We start from the raw sequence: 18,989 nt of genomic DNA on the forward strand, positions 1-18,989 counted from the left end.
GCGCCTTGGGCGTGGCCTTTATAACGATAAAGACTTTGCAGCTTGCAAACTGTTTTTCTTTTTATCTAGCTCCTCAGCAGTGGTGGAGTGGAAGCGGTCACCACCCTTGAATGGAAGGTCCAGTAAGCATTCCTGGATGTCTGGGTCAAATTTAGTAGCCTGAAGCCAGCCAGTCCTCATGTCCGTGGCGATGCATATGGCCCGGCCAGAGCTGTCAATGTGGGCCACAGTGGACTCCATGAGGTCTTGTGCAACAGTTTTAGCCTTGGTTCTCTCTCCTTAGAAAGACATCCAGTCCATCATTTGGAACAACCATCAGGATGCCTTTTCTGTGAAGATGAAATTCCAGTTCACTAACTTCATGCTTTATGTGTTTTACTGTACATAATTGCTGCATAATCACTCTGCCTCTATGTACACGCTTCAGCAAATTCATGATTTTGTTATGAGAGATGTGAATTGTGTCTTCATTCTGCTCTTTATCTGCTCTCTCTTCTATATATCCGCCTACTGTTAGGCAAGTGTTGTTCTAAAAAAACTATTGAACTATTATGGGAAATTCAACCCAGATTTCTTTTGTGACATTAGCTGAATAAATAAGCCAATAGTCACCTGTGACTTTCTCCTTTTTTGTATCCCTGCACTTTAACAACTATAAGTACACAGCTTCTCTGATACTTCGTGTGTGTAATGAGTAAAACTTTGCAGCAAATAGAAGTGTAAAGAACTACTGTTAGAAATATATGTGGCAGGACACCACCCCTTTGTTTGTTTTAGCCTCTGCCAGTCCTGCCTTGAAAAGTGACTTTCTCTGCACCGGATGTTCTTGAAGGAAGTCGGCTATTTTCTGCCAAAGCCTCTGGTTAACGGCTGCCAGCATGGCATCCCCATTGGCTTGACGAAGATGCAGGGAAGCGTTGGAATAAAGCTTCTTTCTGTACCCCTCCAAGATCTCCTCCTTGCCTAGCAGCGCTGAGAACGACTGAGGCTTTGAGTAGAGTGATGCCTCAGCAATCACCGAAGAGTGGGGTTGAGGGTGGGCCGACAGTAAGGGTGTATCCCCCTCCATTTGCCTATATTTGGCGTCCAGGCATCGATTGACTGGCTGGACTCAGTGGGGTTTGAGCCACCCCTTTTTGGCCAAGGCAACAACATCCTTCTGCATGTGAATCCCTGGTCTAGCTGTGGGGCATAGAGTGAGGACCTCGGCAAGCGCTCCCTTCCTCTGGTTGTTCAACTTCGGGTTGAGGAAGGCCCGAGTACTCTGCCAGACCTACAAGTCGCTCGTGGAAGGCCCTGGCTGATGATGGTGTGTCAGGGTCTTCTTCCTCATCTGTGTCCACTCGGGGGTCCGGCACGGGTGGAGGAATGCTGGGAGCCGAGGGATGAGATGTTGTCAGGTCTGTTAGTTGAATCAGTGCTCTCTTTGTCATATGAATCAGATTCTGAAGTTACCCCCTCCCCTAACTCCTCACCTTCTTCTTTCCAGGTACCCTTCTTTTCTCTTCTCCTGGAAGGTTCTTTTTTTTTATGGAGGTAAGGACGGCCCCGAAAGGAAGCCACCGTGTCTCCAATAAGGAAGACCAGGGGGCTCCTCTCCCGGAATCGCCTAGGAGGGGAAAAAGCCTATAAGGCACAAAAAAACCCTAAATCCTATATTGTTCGTAGATTGGTCTCCGGAAAGGTGAGTAGAACTGTAGACCGGAAGTATCCCGTGGAGTGATGCCTTGGAAGGGCAGTAGTCCACAGACAACCAGGAACAAACACAGGCGTCTGAACTCAAATCGATAAACAAAGGCAATCCAAATGCAGGCAGGAGTCTGGTACACGGTGAGTAATAGGCAGGTATCTTTAGGCGGCAAGAATAGGCAATCCGGAGAACAGGCAAGGGTCTGGTACACGGCAGGGCAATAGTAGAGATACCCAAAGGAACAAGGAGTGAGAAAGGAAGGAAAGACCTGGTAAAAAAGATATAAAAAAAAAGGAAAACAAGAAAGGGAAGACGGAAAAGGGTAGAACGTAGAAGGAAGGAAGGGGGGTAACAGACTGGAAGGAGGCGAAGAAGGTGGGTGTAAGAAAAGTAACGGGAAAAGGGAAAACAAAGAAAGGCTAGTTAAATAGGAAATATAGGTGGAAAAAAGCGGCGCCCAGAAAGGCGCAGTACTACAAAACAAAAAGGAATGGAAGTAGTAGCTGGCAAGGGGGAGGCGAACGGGAAACTAGCAGCAAGGCTCAGGGATACGAAAACCCAGAAGCGTTGCGACGCATCCCCGACCCGGAAGGAGCTGGTAAAGAGTCCGAGTCGGGGAGCGTCACAACCAATGAAATCAGGGCAGAGGGGAGAAAAACGTAGGAAAAGGGGGCGTGGCCAAAACGGAGGTAAATGAAAACGAAACTAGCGTTCGTGTCGCCATCGGTTCCACAAACGCCAGGTATTCCGTGATGTGACAGTATGCCCCCTCCGATAGGCTCCACCCCCTGGCCTCCCCGGGTGAAAAAAATGGAACTTGCGAAGCAAGAACGGTGCATTAATGTGAGTGATGGGTTCCCAAGAATTTTCTGAGGATGGATAGCCTTTCCACTTGACTAAATACTCCAATCTACCCCTGCGATATCTTGAGTCACAGAGTTGGGCCACTTCGAACTCTGTCTGCGAGGAACCCCGAGGGATCGGGTTTTGTTTAGCCCGACGTGCCCAAGGGTCAGACTGAAAAGACTTGAGTTGAGAGGCATGAAATACAGGGTGAACCCTCTTTAGTGTAGTGGGTAGTCGTAAACGAAAGGCCACTGGGTTGATCTTTTGGATTATCTCATATGGCCCTAGAAACTTGGGAGAAAGTTTGGAGGGATGGACCCAGCGAGGGAGATATCTAGTGGAAAGCATTACTCTCGTTCCTACTTCCCACCCCGGAACCGGCCGACGATGTTTATTGGCTTGAACGCAATACCGCGCTTGAGCCGATCGAAGGCCTTCCTGTGCCTTCTTATGGGTTTCCTTGAGAAGAGAGAGGGATGAATCAACAGCGGGTAAATTAGAAGAAAGATCAGAGACAGGAAGGTACGAGGATGGTATCCGTAGGTGCAAAAAAAAGGACTATGCCTGATAGCAGAATGTACTGAATTATTATAGGAGAATTCTGCTAGTGGGAGCAAGGTATTCCAGTTATCTTGTTGGGAATTGATGAAGCACCGTAGATACTGCTCTAGCGTTCCGTTCAATCGTTCTGTTTGTCCGTTGGATTGTGGATGAAATCCTGAAGTGAGAGCTCTTTCGATCCCTAGTCTGGTACATACTGCTTTCCAGAACCGGGAGGTGTATTGACTACCGCGGTCCGATATTATCTTATTTGGCATACCATGCAACCGAAAGATGTCTTGGAGAAATAGGTCTGCCATCTTATCCGCAGTGGGAACCCCTGGTAGTGGAGAAAAATGAGCTAGTTTGGTGAATGAGTCCACTACTACCATAATACATGTATAACCTTGAGATGGGGGTAAATCCACGATAAAATCAGTAGAGATGGTGCTCCAGGGACTCTTGGGCACTTCACATGGATTGAGGAGACCGATCGGTCGTTGGCGTGAAGATTTGTTCCGAAGACAGACAATGCAGGACTGAACATATCGATCTACATCCTCTTTCATCTTTGGCCAACAGAAGTGTCGTTGGAGATATTCGAAAGTGTTGGTTCCTCCTCGATGACCCGCTAATTTGGAGTCATGGCACCAGTTTAGTGCCATTTTGCGGAAAGATTGTGTGGGTAGGTACAGTTTTCCCTTGACTAGATACAGACCTTTTCTGACTTCATAAGACACGTTTTTGGGGTGTTTTTCCAACTCGAAGCGACCTCCAGAGTCCTCTTGTACTTGTCTGAGGAATGATGAAACCACACCAATGATTTTTGGCTTGGGGAACATGTATTCGGTAGAAATCTCTGTTTCTGACAGGTAGTCGCTTCGGCGGGAAAGCGAGTCTGCTACCAAGTTCAGTTTGCCTGGAATGTAGGTGATACGAAAATCGAATTGTGCGAAAAAATGTGCCCATCGCGCCTGTCGGGTGTTGTAGCACTCAAATTGTTTTAGGACCTGTAAGTTTTTATGATCCGTCCGAATGGTGAATGGAAACTCTCCTCCCTGGAGGAGGTGACGCCATTCCAAACATGCAGCTTTCATGGCTAGCAACTCTCGTTCTATGACTGAATAATTCCTTTGACTGGTGGTTAAGGTTTTGGAGAAGTAAGCCACTGGATGTTCAACATTCTGTATCTCTTGAAGTAGGACAGCTCCTATAGCTGCTGAGGAAGCGTCCGTCTCCAAAATGAAGGGCCGGTGTTGGTTAGGTTGCTGTAGGATGGGGGCTGAGCAGAAAGCGTTCTTGAGGGTCTTGAAACTCTTTTCGGCCTCAATAGACCATTTGAATGATGTTGTCGTCTTCTTTAGAAGAGAAGTGATAGGTAGGATTTTTTGAGAAAAGTTTGGGATGAACCTCCTATAGAAATTAGCCAAACCCAAAAACCGTTGGACCTCTTTGACAGAAGTCGGAGAAGGCCATTCCAGGATGGAAGACACCTTGTAGGGATCCATGGCGATTCCCTGGTCCGAGAGTATGAACCCGAGATAAGGGATGGAGGAGACTGCGAATACGCATTTAGTAAGTTTGACAGACAAATGATTTGTTTGAAGCCTATGAAAAACTTCTTTGACGTGCCTTTCATGATCTTCCGGAGTTTTGGAGAAGATAAGAATGTTGTCTAGATATACCAAGGTGGTTTGACACAGAAGATCCGAAAATAGTCGGTCCATAAATCGTTGGAATATAGATGGAGCGTTAACTAACCCAAAAGGCATTACTCTGTACTCAAAAAGGCCGAATGGGGTCCGGAACGCCGTTTTCCATTCGTCCCCGTCTTGGACCCGAAGGAGGTGGTAGGCATTTCTTAGATCAAGTTTAGTGAAGATCTTGGCTCCATGGACTGCTTGTAGGATTTCGGTGATCAAAGGCATGGGGTATCTATCTTTGATGGTGACTCGGTTGAGACCGCGATAATCTATACACGGCCTCAGTTCCTTAGATCCTTTCTTAGAGATGAAAAATAGTGAGGCTCCGGCGGGTGATTTTGATGGTCTGATGAGTCTGTTTTCCATGTTGTGATCCAGATATTCTCGAAGGTATTGTTTCTCTTCTACAGTCAGGGAAAACATCCTCCCAAAAGGCACCAAAGCTCCTGGGGTTAGATCTATGCAGCAATCTTCAGGGCGATGTGGTGGAAGTTCAATGGGTATCTTTTCTGTTACCACCTCGTTGAATTCCTCAAGGTAGCGTGGTAGACAATGTACTGTTCGGACTTCACAGCTGTTGGAGGTCTTTACCATCTCGAATTCGGGTTCAGGCAAGCATTCCGTCTTGCAATACGAAGATTGAAAGTCTAACAGATTACCAGACCAATCGATTTTGGGATTGTGTCTGCGTAACCAGCAGATACCCAGAATAATGGGGAAGTGTGCTGCTCTTATGAGATCAAATGTGATACTTTCAACGTGTTTTTGGACAGACAAGGTAAGAGCTATGGTGGTGTGAGTAATCATGCCCGAACTCAGGAGCTTGCCATCCACCCCTTCGACTTTCTGATTTTCTTGTTTAGCAATTCTCTTGATTCCTTGCCTGTCTGCCCATTGGATGTCCATGAAATTTCCTGCAGCCCCACAATCAAGTAGGGCTAAAGTGGTGACTTCCTTCGAGTCAATTCTGTGAGTGACTGTAAGCACCATCAACCATGAATCTTCAGAGACTTCAGTTGAAGATACTGAGAGAGGAGCATAGGGACTGTAAACGGCCCCTCGGTTATGTGTCCCAACATTTACCGAGGGCGCACGTTTCCCAACTTTCTGATTGGTACATCAGGACAATCTCTGAGTAAGTGGGAAGGCGACCCACAGTACATACACAGGGAGTTCTCTCTTCGCCTTTTTCGCTCCTCTGGTGTAAGTGGTGCTCGAGCCATTCCGATCTGCATGGGTTCTTCTTTAGTGGATCGTTGGAAGGGTACCGATGAGGATGATGAATCCCAGAGAGGGGGTGCGCTCGATTTCCATCTTTTCTTCTCTTGACGTCTTTCTGACATTCTGAAATCGATCCGCAGGGTCGCGGTAAGGAGCTCTGCAAAAGATCCAGGTCTTTCTATTCGTGCTAGCTCGTCCTTGAGATCTTCCCTTAAACCCCTCCGGAATATAGCATACTGGGCCTGCTCTTGCCAACCCCGCTTCGGCGGCCACTTGTTTAAAGGTAGTAATGTAGGTTAGAAGATCTGAGCTACCCTGTCTAATGTCAAGCAGATCTTCTGAGGCAAGGAAAGTACTTTCAGTCGGTAGAAAAGTTTGTTGTAGTAGATTTCTAAAGGCATTGAAATCTTGAAGTACAGGGTCCGGTAGATTAACAAGTGGAGTAGCCCAGGCTAAGGCGTTTCCGGTCATGTGTGTAATCATAAATCCTACCTTTGCGTGGTCAGAGGCAAAGGTCTGTGTGCGAAAAGAAAAATGTAAATTACATGCATCCAGAAACTCTTTGACTTTCTTTGGGGAGCCGTCAAATTTCCCTGACACAAGTGGGAGCGGAGGTAAGTCCGGTGAGAGTCTTTCTCGGTCCGTCAGTCGCTGTTGTAGGGTGGCATTAGCAGCCTTTAGGTTCTGCATTTCCAGATTTAAGTTTTGTACGGCAGCTACTAGCTCTTGTACCTGCTGTGGGGTGGCCATCACTTTCTTTAGGCGTCGCAATCTGTCAGGTCTGTTAGTTGAATCAGTGCTCTCTTTGTCAGATGAATCAGATTCTAAAGTTACCCCCTCCCCTAACTCCTCACCTTCTTCTTCTTTCCAGGTACCCTTCTTTTCTCTTCTCCTGGAAGGTTCTTTTTTTTATGGAGGTAAGGACGGCCCCGAAAGGAAGCCACCGTGTCTCCAATAAGGAAGACCAGGGGGCTCCTCTCCCGGAATCGCCTAGGAGGGGAAAAAGCATATAAGGCACAAAAAAACCCTAAATCCTATATTGTTCGTAGATTGGTCTCCGGAAAGGTGAGTAGAACTGTAGACCGGAAGTATCCCGTGGAGTGATGCCTTGGAAGGGCAGTAGTCCACAGACAACCAGGAACAAACACAGGCGTCTGAACTCAAATCGATAAATAAAGGCAGTCCAAATGCAGGCAGGAGTCTGGTACACAGTGAGTAATAGGCAGGTATCTTTAGGCGGCAAGAATAGGCAATCCGGAGAACAGGCAAGGGTCTGGTACACGGCAGGGCAATAGTAGAGATACCCAAAGGAACAAGGAGTAAGGAAGGAAAGACCTGGTAAAAAAGATATAAAAAAAAGGAAAACAAGAAAGGGAAGACGGAAAAGGGTAGAACGTAGAAGGAAGGAAGGGGGGTAACAGACTGGAAGGAGGCGAAGAAGGTGGGTGTAAGAAAAGTAACGGGAAAAGGGAAAACAAAGAAAGGCTAGTTAAATAGGAAATATAGGTGGAAAAAAGCGGCGCCCAGAAAGGCGCAGTACTACAAAACAAAAAGGAATGGAAGTAGTAGCTGGCAAGGGGGAGGCGAACGGGAAACTAGCAGCAAGGCTCAGGGATGCGAAAACCCGGAAGCGTTGCGACGCATCCCCGACCCGGAAGGAGCTGGTAAAGAGTCCGAGTCGGGGAGCGTCACAACCAATGAAATCAGGGCAGAGGGGAGAAAAACGTAGGAAAAGGGGGCGTGGCCAAAACAGAGGTAAATGAAAACAAAACTAGCGTTCGTGTCGCCATCGGTTCCACAAACGCCAGGTATTCCGTGATGTGACAGATGTGGAGACCAGAGCCGGAGGCTGCAGCGGAGGCTGGTACAGAACTGCCTGAACTGGAGGCAGGGGAGCCGGAATCAGAGGAGCCGGCGTTGACAGCGGGGGCTGCATCGTGGCCTGAGGCGCTGGACCCATAGGAGGAATGACTATGGGTGCAGGGGGCAGGGCCGGAGGAAGCATGTCCCTGATAACATCCTTGAGGATGGCCGCCATATTAGGAGATCTCATGAGTGTGTGTCCTCGCAGGCTGGTGGAGTGGCAGGTGATGTTGACGGGATAGCGGGCGGCTGCTGGGGCCGGTACGGATACTGACTAGCTGGTTGCAGAGGAAGCCTGCCCTGCGCAGCCAATGGATAAGCTGTAGGCCACGTATCTGGTTGAACCCAGTCTCACCTTGTAACTTGTTCTCCCACCTGCTCCGTTCCTCGGGTGCCATTTGATGACTGGCCATGTTGACTGGCTCGGCAGCCATCTTGTTGAGCTGCATGCCACGTCAAGGCGCTCGGCTCACTGGGCCCAGCCTCCTCCAGGACTCTTGACGGAGGAGCATGAGGCCAACCCTGCACCTCAGGTTGAGATCTGGTAGGCGTATCGCCCTCGGCAGAGTCACCAGTAGTGCTGCGTACATGAGCCCTCTCTGCCATCTTGCCGGTACAAGGGCGTAGCCCCTTGGGTGTATACCCGGTAAAAGAACCCTGCGGTCCCTCAGCACTGTCTTCGGAAGGCTCTACGGATCCCTCGGCCTGGCGGCCGGTAGCTGAGCTAGCCTCAGTACCTTTGCTGGTGCGAGAACCTGAGGAGGTTCCTCCCGCCCAGGTGTTACCTTGGGAAGGAATTGCCATTGCGGGGTGCGCTGGAAAAGAGCAGCCCTCCCTTGGGGCTTGATTTATGTCTGATGAAGTCCTTCAAGTCCTCTGGAGGAGACTTCTCGAAGAGCTCCCTCAACCTAGCTAGTCTGTTCTTCCGACAACGTGATGAAAGTGCATTGCATGCGGTACACAACCCTCCCATCCGTGTTCAGGGCCAAAGCAGCGCAGGCAAAGAGAGTGGGGATCTGATGCAGGGAAGAGCCCCTCGCAGGCTGGAAACCTGCCAAAGTCGACACGCACTGGGGAGGTGTGTGGCGCCAGTGGATCGAGTACCTCATTGATAAAAGAAGACAAAAAGACAGAAGAAAGCATCTAGGGAAGAGCGCATGGAATGACATGGCCGAAGCCAAACCCAGGAGTGCTGGTGAAATCGTCCCTTTCCTGTCGATGCAGAAAAGGGGACGGAGGTGTGGCGCTGGTTGGGCAGAGTAATGGTAGCGCATGCTCTCAGAGCCGCACCCCCGCGTGCCTCCAAATTTAAAAGGGATAAAGTTTTTTTCTGGTGAAAAAGGTTCCGTCTCCCGTCCCTAGCGAGGGATGCCCATGCAGTAGGGTGGAAAGGGGACGGGACGTAATAGTATGATATGTTGTAGGCTGGTATGTGTGGCTTGCCTAGCATGTTATGAGCAGTGAATGTGTTCCCTTAACTTGCTATAACTCCTCTAAAACATAAGAAACCCAAGGATTGGACTAAAGAAAAAGGTCCTCGGGTGGGGGGTGAAGATGAGGATGATTCATGCAAATTTTGAAAGCGCTACCACATGTTGTCAAGAGGGGGCACGGGCCACCGTGCGATTAGGGTGCATCTCAATTGTGTCAAGAACAACATAAAATGTCCAATAAAAAATGTCCAACAATAAAATGAGGCACAAGTGATGCTTTGTTTTACTCACATCTGTCTGGTGGCGTCACTGTGATTGTCTGTGCTGTGAACTCATCGTCAAAGTACCTTGTATCTATTTCCGATGTCACTTGAGGTTTGAAAGGTGGGATAAGCTTTTAAAAAAAAGTGCAGAAAAAAATTGAAACTCACTTTATAACAATTTGCAGATATGAACAAGAATAATTAAAGAAAAGATACGAACATTAATTGTGCACCAACATGAGTGTTTCTATAAAGGCACAGACAGCTTTTAAATTCCACGCAAGTTGAAGGATTAAAGAGCAATTTGTAAAATGCTTTCACTCTACCCATGTCATCAGTGTAGGTCGGTGTTAGGCTGTCCAGATAATTCCTAAATCCTCAAAGCCATTTTGGGTCCCTTTTTGGAGAATGGGCAAAGATGGCATGAGATTAATTCTGAGATGGGATGGCTTGTTTTAGCAACACAACAGATGTTCACACGGAAGAAAGATACATCTATCCTTATTAGTACTCCTAGTTAGGCACCTCCCTTGTATTCATTGTGGATGCCCACCGCACCACCCAGAGGGTTGGGGGGGGGGGAGAAGCTGCTTCCAAAATGTATGCTTAATAGCAGTTGGTTTTGTATGCACCATCAGCAAGACTGCCTGTGTCGCACAGATGTGCACTGCTCAAATCTTCAGTCACTCCACATCACTTAATTGACCGGTAAATGGGGTTTGGAGAGTGAATGTGACACAAACCGCACTATGAGTGACAGTGTCAAATGCATAGGAGCAAACACCCTCAAGGTTTTACGCAGTATGAAGCAGTCTTCATCGAAATGTAAAAACCCATGTTACTTATGAACTATCTTGGCAACCGCCAACACGAATAAAGCTCTCCTCACACCAGTAAAACACTGCTCAAACTCTCTGCCTGCCCCACCCCAACAACGGCAGAGTCTAGATAGATCACCTACGACAACAGATCGATATCGCTAGATCGTTTACACCCCACTCTCGATCCCACAGCGCATACATAACATGCCTGGGACACGTTCACTCCCCTCACCCTCAAGGATCTTGGCAACATCCTCGAGTCATTTAAAGCAACCATACACAAAGATGACACCCATCCCACTGAAATTCTACAGCAGAACAAGGCGGTCTCAAAATATTAAGTGCCTCACTCACACAAGGAATCTTCCCAAGCACCCTAAAACATGACTAAACCAGACTCTCCTTAAAAAACCAACAAGGACATAGACAATCTTGCAAACTACCGAATGAACAATAGCCTCCCTATTTAGTGGAAAGCCTCAATATTCTCATCAGTGAATTATTTATACATGGAGCCATTGGAATTATTTCTCAATGACCCGGACATCTTACCCCAGCAATACACAGACAATACCCAATTATAATTCAAAGTCAGTGGTACACAGGACATTTTACGTCTCGGAACTCAAATCTATTGACCTCAGAAAGATGAAGGATGAGTAGGACTTGCAGAAACTAACTTTCAAAGTGCAGATTGCCTGATGTCAGAAACAAGCGCCCAACTCATGAGCTATCCTCCAGGATCATAGGACATCTTTTTCCAAGGAAAAGGGATTAACAAGCATGTTCTCCCCAAATTCTGTGCAAAGATAAACAACTGGCATGCTACATAGTCCACCTAGAACACGGTAAAAGCAATTATGTTTGGGTTGATACGTGACTGGGCACATTCATTAAATGATATATGATATGATATATGATAGGTTATTTATAACGCGCTTAATACCCAGAGGTTTCTAAGTGCGGACTCGGGGATCGAACCTGTGGTGCTTTGTGTCGTCTTGCTTCTAAGGCGAGCACGTTGCCCCTGAGCTATCCTCCCGAGACTAAATGAGTACAGAAGACTAATCAGTCTTTTGGCATGCTCTTTCACAGAGCAAACTGTGTAAGAAACGAGCAGCTAGCTATTGAAGAGCGCAGATAGCTGGCTTTGGAATGGATGGAACTTGGTGCATTGAAGAGGCAGCCTCTTGTGGAAGAGCACATTCTGGAGGTGAACTAAAGAAATGTATAGCAGAGTGAAGAGTCTGAAGCAGCGTTTAGTATTACATCTTGACACTTCGGTAACAAGCAGCATGCACATGAAGGGACCGATTGATGAGGCAGATGGAACAAGTTACTTACCTGTAACTGTTGTTCTCCAGCATGGGTCTGACATGGATTCACATGCTTATGAATAGGCTGGGAATCCTGGGTAAAAAAAAAAAATCAGTTTCAGTTTAGTTTCTGAACTGTCTTTCTACTAGTAACCAATCACTGGTCTCTGGGTCATACTGACCCCAGCCAATGACTGCCCTCTACCTAAGCCCCTCCGCTGGCAGCCATCTTCATATTTGGTAGCACATAAAGTGGCAGTAGGACCAAGAGAAGAGCCGCAGAGGGGTAGGCGGGAGGGTTCATATGTGAATCCATCCCAGACCCATGCTGGAGAAGAACAAGTTACTTCTTACCTTGTAACGTTATTTCGATGGGATGTTCCTCCGACGTTTTCCTCATCTTTGATAATTCTTCTCCAGCTTGCTGGCCTCGGAAATTTTATCTCAGTAGAAGGCGCTGTGCGTCGACGTCCGCCGAGTCGATGTCCCTCGACGGCCACCGTATCGGCACCGCCGTCACCATGCCCATAAATAGCCACGAGCGGTGTCTGTTGCTCAGTTCCGTTTTGTAGCATAAGAAAAGTCAAGCCTGAATTGGTTATTGACCGTGAAGGAGCGTAAGCTGCAACCACAAGGGAAGTATTACTGCAGGGATGGATGGGAGGGGCGATAAGGAATACGTTGGAGGAACATCCCATCGAAAGAATGTTACAAGGTAAGAAGTAACTTGTTCTTCGAAGGGATTGTGTCCTCCGACGTATTCCTTATCTTTGATAGACTCCCATAGCAGTGGCATGTAATTGGAGGTGGGAGTAAGAATGTCATGAATCCCTTTAGGGATGAACCGAATGTAATACGGCTTTGCCTAATCTAGTCTCTTGACTAGTGGAGGAATCCAGGTTGTAAAATTGTGTGAATGTATGTGCGGACGACCATGTGGCAGCCGCACATATGTCTTGGACCGGTACCCCTCTTTGGGCATTTTGGAACTTGTTGACCATCTGCAGAATATCTTGAGCCCTCACCTCTGGTGGCGAGGCTTTTCCCAGGGAAGTGTCCAGGACCGCTCCAATGAACAGGAGTCTCTGAGATGGTTTCATCAGTGACTTCTTTAAATTGAGGGAGAAGCCCAGTTTGTGAAGGACGTGGCAGACATAACCTAGCTGGCTCTGAGCTTGTTCCGAAGATACAGCCCTGATCATTCAATCGTCCAGGTAGGGGTAGACGTGGATCCCTTCCCTCCTTAGACTCGCAGCCACTACCGACATTAGTCCAGGATGGGTCTCAGTCCTCCGTCCTTCTTTGGTATGAGAAAGTAGGGGGAATACCAGCCCTTGTTCCTGTCCGCTACAGGTACCGGTTCTATGGCACCTTTCTCTAGCAGGTCTATGATTTCCTGCAAGAGGAGCGGATCTGGAACTTTTAGAGAGCTGTGCCCCGGTGGATGACTGAGGGATGTGTAGGAAGGGTAGGCAGTAACCCTGGGCAACTGACTCCAATGCCCAAGCATCTGACGTTATAGCCTGCCATTCCGTCAGATGGTGAGTTAACCTGCCCCATACAGGTGTTTTGTGTGGAAAGACCTCAGAGTGGTTTGGGGCGGCTGATGCAGATGCCGAGGGTAAAGAGGCACCTGCTGCTGCTGCGGCTTTAGTATTTTTGACCCGTCCACCTCGGGTGGATCTCCTTTGGCCTCTTTGAGCCGGCTGTCCTCTGCCTTTCCCGAATACGGAATAATAGCGAAAGGACTTTCCTCTTACAGAGGATCCTGAGGGGCGAAAAGGAGTTTGGCGGATTGCAGCTCCTAACGATTTTGCTGCTGCTTTAGATGTCTGCAACTTTTCCAGACTGTCATCAGCCTTTTTACCGAATAAAGAAGAGCCGTCAGAGGGCATATTCAAAAGTCTGGCCTGTACATCTGGAGCAAAGCCAGACTTTCGCAACCACACATGACTGCAGATTGTCGTACTTGCCGCCATGGCCCTGCTGATACTGTCAGTGGAATCGATGCCAGTTTGAAGTGACACGCACATGGTATCTTTGCCATCTTTAATAATGTTAAGGAAGGATTCCCTTTCCTCTCCTTCGGATATGCAGTCAGTCGCTGATGAAGCACACTCCCACAGTGTGTGACTGAACCTGTCGAGCGTACAGGTGGCGTTGATGGAGTTCAACGCCATACTACAAGCAGAAAAGACTTTTTTCGCCATAGAATCGTACCTCTTGTCATCTCTATCCTGTGGGACAGTAGGCTAAGCGGACCCACTGCTTAATGAAGTTGCCACTTGAACCACCAGGCTCTCTGGAGTCGGGTGTTTTGATAAGTATTCAGGGTCAGCTGCAGCTACCCTATACTTGGCTGACAATCTTTTATTGACTGCAGGGATAACTTCAGGAGTTTCCCAATTAGATGATATCTTTCTTTGTAAGGCTGCATGGAAGGGGACCACAGGATCCTCCTGTGGACCTTTGTCTAATATGTCTGTCAGGTCATCCTGTTGAAAAACAGGCAAAGGCGCAGACCAACCCATAAACTCAATAATTCTTGCCATCAGGGTTCTATAGGGTGTTTCGGCATGTTCCCCTGGGTCTGGTTTAACAAATTCCACTTCTGGGGAAGTGTCCAGCCCACTTGCCTCATGTAATGATTCCTGTAGGTCTTTCAACCTTCTTTCCTCAGAGGTGAAATCCTCTGAAACATGTAGTGTGGTCCTCTGCAACCCAAAGGTTTCCTGGTCAGAATCCTCCTTCATAGATTGAAAATAATCCGGGGTACTCTGACCTCGGACATGCTGTAAAACCCATTTCTAAGGCAGAAGGAGCCAAATTCGACATTATTGGGCGAGAAAACGTCGATGTCATTGACGCCGAGAATGGCGTCGAGAAAACTGGAAGAGGCCTCGAAGAACTCGAGAGGATCGGGATCCTACTCAAGGATGTCGACGACGGTCTCGGCGTCGTGCCGGAGGCTCTTGGTATCACCGTTGGCTGTGAAGTAGCCGTGGTTTACTCTTTCATCGGCGTCAAGTCGATCGACCGATGTGTCGAAGAACCCTTCGACGACGGCGTCGATGGCGCCGATCCATGCGTCAAAGGTGCCTTCTTAACCGATGGCCTGTGACGCTCTCGGGTGGAATCTTTCGCCGGGTGCAATGACTTTTCGGGTGCAGCGGCGTTTCGATTTTTGGGGTTTTTCACCCGGGGCATCACCCTCAGCTGTCTTCGAGGGGGTCGAGGCTGCTTTCTCGAAGATGCTTAGCATTTTCTTCCTGAATTCCTCCCACTCAGCCTGAGAGCTGTGTTTTGTGGGGCAGGAGACCCTTTCTGGCGAAACAGAAGATGACGAGGAAGGGGATCTTCGACGTCTCTTCTTTGAGTGTCTCGATCTCGACGAATGGTGGGAGCTACTTCGAGATCTAGAATGCAAATGCTTCCGACGGCGAAGAGACGAATGCCTCGACTCAGCCGAAGAAACTTTCGAGGAGGTTTTGACTGACTTACCTCTCTCGAGCTTCCCCTTGCGCTCCTTCAAGGCTTTCGCCGTCATGAACATGCAGTCCTCACACTCCGTACAATGGTGCTCTGCTCCCATGCACCACAAGCAGATCCTGTGTGGATCCGTTCGACATTTTTTTACCGCAGTCTCGACATTTTTTTTAAGCCGGATCGCGGCGTTGTCGGTTCCGATGAAGATGCCATCGAGAACGAGTTGGTTATATTCGAGTAAACGTAGGTTTATCTGACTGAACTGAGCAACGATATTCCGAGGGCCCACGAAGCGCGGAAAAACGGAACTGAGCAACGGACGCGGCGCGTGGCGTGGCTATTTATGGGCATGGTGACATCGGTGCCGATACAGTGGCCGTCGAGGGACCGACTTGGCGGACGTCGACGCGCAGCGACCTCTACAGAGAAAAAATTTCCGAGGCCAGCAAGCTGGAGATGAATTATCAAAGATAAGGACTACGTCGGAGGACACAATCCCTTCGAACAACAGTTACAGGTAAGTAACTTGTTCCTTCTCCAGCATGGGGTCTGGCATGGATTCACATGCTCATGAATACAAGAATACATAGCAGTACACACATGCACAACCACGGGAGGTGGCAAGTCTCAACATTAAGCATTTCAACAACTCAACATTAAGCATCTCTTACCTCCTCACCAGGCTCACCTTCAGGCAAACAGGTTGCGCAGCACTGCCTGGCCGACTCTGGACATCTCCCTGGAATCCAGCAGGGGCACACCAGACAGGAGCGCCGTAGTAGCAGTGATCGCTCTGGTTGAATGGGCTCTCGGACGGCCAGGCAACGGTCGGTTTGCCAACCGGTGACAGTGCAAGATGCAGCCGGAGAGCCAACTGGAAATGGAAGCCTTCGAGAAGGCCTTCCCTTGGTTCACAGGTCCAACGTTCACAAACAGCTGTGACGTCTTCCGAAAACTTTGTGCGGTCCACGTAGAACTTCAGTGCTCTAGCCACATCCAGCGAGTGCAAAGTCCTCTCAGCCGGCGACTAAGGCGATGGGAAGAAAACAGGTAACACCAAAGGCTCGATGAGATGGAAGTCCAATGGCACCTTGGGCATGAAGGAGGGGTGAGTCCTCAGCACCACCCTCGTCTCGTGGAATGTCAGGTATGGAGGTTTACAGGAGAGGCCCTGGATCTCTCCCACTCGCGGAGGTGATGGCCACAAGAAACACTGTCTTCCACAACAGGAATTTCAACGGTGCCGAATGCAGAGGCTCGAATGGCGGCCCCATGAGCCTGGTCAGCACCACACTGAGCTCCCACGCCGGAGCCTTCACCGGCGGGAACGTTTCGGAACAGTCCTTTCATGAACTTCTTCACCAGGTGATGAGACCATAGAGATGACCACCCCGGAGTTCTGGTGTAGCGGGAGATAGCCGCCAGATGGATCTTGATGGAGGCATGCGCCAGCCCCGCCTTGGCCAGCGATAGCAAGTACGGCTGCACTTGAGGGGCCGTAATCCTCAGAGGGTTAATCTTCTGTGCACGGCACCAGACAGAGAACCTCTTCCATTTGTGTCCATAGCACTAGTCGAGGACGCCCTGAACTCTGCAAGCACCTCTTTGCAATCCGCCGGGATATCGTACCCTCCGAACCCCAGTGCTGCAGGAGCCAGGCCTGCAGGTTCAGCGATCCTGGGTCATGGAGGAGGATGGCGCCTCCTTCCCTGGTGAGAAGATCCGCGTCCATCGGTAGTTTGACCCGGGGAGACGCAGACAAGTCCAGAAGGTCGAGAAACCAGATCTGCCTCGGCCATGCCGGTGCGACGAGGATCATCCTGCACCGGGACCGTCTGAGTTGACTGATGAGTCACATCAGCAACGGCAACGGGGGGGAAGGCATACAGGAACTGGCCGTCCCAGAGGAATGAGAAGGCATCGCCCATGCTCCCCAGCTGGGGAAACCTTCTGGCGAACCTCCGGCACTTGGCGTTCGTCGCTGTCGCGAATAGGTCGATCTGCCCCGATCTTCCCCATCGTCGGAATAGGAGATCCACTTGATCCTGCTGCAGTTCCCACTCGTGGCACAAGCGCAGCTCCCTGCTGAGTGAGTCGGCAATGGTGTTCTTTATTCCTGCCAGATGGAAGGGTACCAGGAACATCCCCTGGGCGATGGCCCAGTGCCACAGATCCTGCACTTCCTTGGATACGGCTGGGGATCTGGTGCCCCCCTGCTTCCGGATGTAGAACATTGTGGTGGTGTTGTCGGTGAAGACTCTTACCACTTTGCCCTTGAGGGACGGAAGGAACGACCTGAGGGCCCAGAACACTGCTCGGAGCTCCAGGACATTGATGTGTAGTGACCTCTCCTCCTGGAGCCAAAGGCCTCTTGCGTGCAGATCTCCGGTGTGCGCCCCCATCCCTCCAGGGAGGTGTCGGTCATCACTGTCTCCTGATGTGCCGGGGCCTGGAAGTCCATACCCGCCGCTAGAGGCGTGCGGGTGCCCCACCACCGGATCGCTTGGCAGAAAGTCTCGTTGAGTGAGATCCTGTCTTCGAAGCTGCCCGCCGCTTGCACCCAACGAGCGTCGAGGAACTCGTGCAGTGGTCACATCCGTAGCCTGCATAGGTGCACGAGGTAGATGCATGAGGACATCATTCCGAGTAGGGACTTGATGGACCTCACCCTGGCCACGTCCATGGTCAACAGTCGTACCTTACCCAGGATGGCCTTCGTCCTTTCCTCCGACGGCTAAGCCAGTCGCGCCACTGCTTCTAGTCTGGCTCCCAGGAACAGGGCATCTTGCGACGGTACCAAGTGGGATTTCGCGAAGTTGATTGAGAATACCAGATCTTTGAGCAGTTGGACGGTCTTCGCTGTGTGATCGACGGCGAGTTCCCTTGACTTTGATGAATCCAGGTAGGGGTAGACGTGGATCCCCTGCAGGCGCAGCCACGCCGCCACTGGTGCTAGGCACTTGGTGAACACCCTAGGCGCCAACTTCAATCCGAAGGGAAGGGCTTTGAACTGATAGCGTCGCCCTTGGACCACAAATCGTAGCAATTTTCGATGTCCTTTTAGAATGGGGATGTGGAAGTAGGCATCCTCCAAGTCCAGCGACGATAGGAAGTCCCCTTCCTCCAGCTGTCCCAGCACGTGCTGGAGGGTGACCATCCGGAATTTCTGGGACTTGATCTACTTGTTTAGACAACGAAGGTGCAGGATGGGTCGCCAACCACCGGTCTTCTTCCGGACGAGGAAGTACCGCGAGTACACTCCAGAGCCCCGGAGCCTCTTTGGGACGAGTTCTATGGCTCCCTTTCTTAGCATCGCTCAAACCTCCAGCAGCAGTTGAGGGACGTGGTTTTCCTTCCTGGCCAAGGGTGGAATGCAGGTAAACCTTTTTTGAAATTCCAGAGTGTGCCCGAGGGCCAGGGTATCCAGACCTCAACGGTCGGTTGAGATGGACTCCCACACGCTGATGAATTTCGCCAGCAGTCCTCCCACCGGGGTGCTCGGGTGGGTCCCGACGCCACAGCCGGTTCAATCCTGTTTCGTCACAGGCTTGCTCCCTTAGCGACGATGACGGGATCCTCCGGTCTTGCCGCGTCCTCTGTAGGCTTCCTGCGACGAGGAGCGGGCCGCTTGGCGGTACGACGAGGAACCAGCGCCAAATCCTTTGGAGGTACCTTGTTTGCCCCCGGAGTTCCAAAAGGACAGCCGTCGTTGAAGAACGCCCAAGGCCCGAGACGTCTCGGTGTCCGCCTTGATGGCCTGCAGTCCCTCGTCCACTGTCTTGCCGAACAGGTTGTTCCTGTCGAAGG

General features: G+C 49.9%; 1 protein-coding gene across 1 annotated transcript in view; it reads right to left on the minus strand.

The window, feature by feature from the left end:
- The window catches only part of AKT2 (AKT serine/threonine kinase 2), a 1,087,541-nt gene that overhangs the window by 52,926 nt on the left and 1,015,626 nt on the right, over nucleotides 1-18,989 (minus strand). The window contains exon 13 of the mRNA XM_069644479.1: nucleotides 9,588-9,690. Within this exon, the coding sequence (XP_069500580.1) occupies nucleotides 9,588-9,690 (103 nt within the window). The remainder of the gene's footprint in view (nucleotides 1-9,587; nucleotides 9,691-18,989) is intronic.

Source organism: Ambystoma mexicanum, chromosome 2p, assembly GCF_040938575.1.
Source record: "Ambystoma mexicanum isolate Mex_15411 chromosome 2p, UKY_AmexF1_1, whole genome shotgun sequence".
Lineage (NCBI taxonomy): Eukaryota > Metazoa > Chordata > Amphibia > Caudata > Ambystomatidae > Ambystoma > Ambystoma mexicanum.